The sequence below is a fragment of the Priapulus caudatus genome, unplaced genomic scaffold (assembly GCF_000485595.1).
Source record: "Priapulus caudatus unplaced genomic scaffold, Priapulus_caudatus-5.0.1 Scaffold1622, whole genome shotgun sequence".
NCBI lineage: Eukaryota > Metazoa > Priapulida > Priapulimorpha > Priapulimorphida > Priapulidae > Priapulus > Priapulus caudatus.
The window spans coordinates 35,392-37,705 of NW_014578683.1; the positions used below are offsets into that span (position 1 = coordinate 35,392).

Consider the following 2,314-nt stretch of genomic DNA (forward strand, 5'->3'; position numbering starts at 1 on the left):
GCAACTGCGTGTCTGCATATCTGCGCCTAACAAATGTGGTACTACGCACGACTGAAATTTTACGTTTATAACCGTAGCAACAGACCTCAGATGAGCCCAGACGCTCTGCGGCTCTTGTTGTGAATATAAGATCATGGATTCATACTAGTTGTGTATGGTGCGTTGTTATAAGGCTATCTAGCACTGCTCTGCATGTAGCCTGCTTACATGTATAGCTTACATCATGTGCGCATATTAATCACACGTACTTCTATGTCATGTTGCAGAGTGGGAAGAGAGTTGTTGTGGATGCAGGCATGAAGGCAGTAAGCTTGGACTCCGGCGAACCACTAGTAAGTTTGGCTTTTTATCTGTATGTTCATCTTCTTCGCGTTCGCCACGGCCGATGCGGCACCCTTGTTCCATTGATGTGTTGTGATGAGAGAGTATGTGCACAAGCTCACTAATCTATGTCCTTCCTGTAGTGAGATTTACTTTTTTTTAGATAATTTCGTATTCTTCAGATATATTGACCATTTAGCCAACTACTGGTGAGTCGGATGTTTATTATATAGACATGATTTGACATGTAAATATAGGCGAGATATCACTCGTGTGTTCATGGTACTATCAACGTGACTATTGGCTGGTGGCAGAATTCTTGATAAGGCTATAGTATACCTATAAGTACCTAGGAAAAGCGAGGTGGCTTGAGTATATTGTGCTCTTCAGACATCGGCGGGGTGGGGGTGGGGCTGGGGTGTCGCGGGAGGGAGGGAGAAATGAGTACGTGTGACAGAGGAGGCTTTAACTCCTGTGAACACGTGCTGCCACTGTGTGGGCAATTATGTAATTGACGATGTATTATTTGTCGCCGTTTACAAACCGCAAAAGTAAATATCATGTAGTCTAGATATCACGTAATCTAGCTTTGCAGCAGCGTCTGACAGCTGTCTAGAAACCAAACCAGTCCCTGCTTTAAAAAATATCAATTTGTTCTATATAACCTTTCGTAAATCGCACAAAAACTAACCAGCTCTGCTGACGAGTTATCAGCCTTGTACTGGGCGAACTGTCATTTTCATCACCGATTAGCGGTAAACGACATGACTAACAATCCGCCAGTGCATTCGTTTTCCTTGAGCTCCTCTATCTGCTCTGTTGATGTATGATTGGAGCGATAAGCCTTATGTTTCGACAGGTGAAGAGTTGCCCTGACGTGACGTACACGTGTGGGGGAGATGAACACGGAATACTGCATCCACCGGGGAACTGGAAGGTACGCACGCATTCACTGCCTCACATACACCTGCCTCTGCTGATCTAGAGATGTGTCCTGTTGAAATATGCAATTATTTTTAAACATTCAATTTGCTTCCTCTCTTTCTCCCCTCTCTGTCTATTGACATCAGTGATTAACTTGGATCATGCTGCTGCTACTGCTGCTGCTGCTGCTACTGCTGCTGCTACTGCTGATTAACCCGGGTACGGTGGCCCATATGAACAAAACACAAGTCCGCTGGTTAGCATGTTGGCAAACATAAAGTTCGAGATGAAGCAAATCAGTTTCAAGACAAGACAAAGCCAACATGCTAACCAGCGGACTTGTGTTTTGTTCATATGACCCATCTTACCTGGGTTAATCAGCAGTAGCAGCAGCAGTAGCAGCAGCAGCAGCAGTATCAGCAGCAGCAGTAGCAGCAGCAGCAGTAGCAGCAGCAGCAGTAGCAGCAGCAGTATCAGCAGCAGCAGTATCAGCAGCAGCAGTAGCAGCAGCAGCAGCAGCAGCAACAGCAGCAGCAGCAGCAGCAGCAGCAGCAGCAGCAGCAGCAACAGCAGCAGCAGCAGCAGTAGCAGCAGCAGAGCAGCAGCAGTATCACATGGTTCGCACAGTCCTTAAAAAGTCCTTGAATTTTAGGGGGGGTTCTTGAAAAGTACTTGAATTTAGTAAATGTTGATTTTGTGCTTGAAAAGTGCTTGAATTTCATGAAAGTGTCCTTGAATTTCATGAAAATATTCTTGAATTTTTAGAAAGAATCCTTGCCTGTAATAAAAACAATTTTTTACCATCAATAATGTGCAAACCTCAATAAAAATTGCGTTAAATGAGCTTAAAAAGCTATAGACACGATAGACAGATAAATGATGATCATAAATTACAGTAAGTCAGTAAAATCAGTCAGTAAATCAAGGTATGTTGTAGAAGTGACAGTGTTTAGAAGGGTTTATTAATGTGATCCAGGTAAGTTTTAGAGGTGACATGCAGTGATTAAGAATGGGGTTATTAAATTAATCCAGGTATGTTTTGTTCTGTGTATGAATTCCGATAAAATGT

General features: G+C 43.3%; 1 protein-coding gene across 5 annotated transcripts in view; it reads left to right on the plus strand.

The window, feature by feature from the left end:
- Window positions 1-2,314, plus strand: part of LOC106817186 (D-threonine aldolase-like) — a 10,674-nt gene that overhangs the window by 6,229 nt on the left and 2,131 nt on the right. For 3 of the 5 annotated variants that reach the window (XM_014821847.1, XM_014821848.1, XM_014821850.1), the window contains 2 exons: window positions 267-332; window positions 1,181-1,258. In XM_014821847.1, the coding sequence (XP_014677333.1) occupies window positions 267-332; window positions 1,181-1,258 (144 nt within the window). Of the gene's footprint in view, window positions 1-266; window positions 333-484; window positions 531-1,180; window positions 1,261-2,314 lie in introns of those variants that run through there. The other 2 variants (XM_014821851.1, XM_014821852.1) reach the window with 2 other exon arrangements.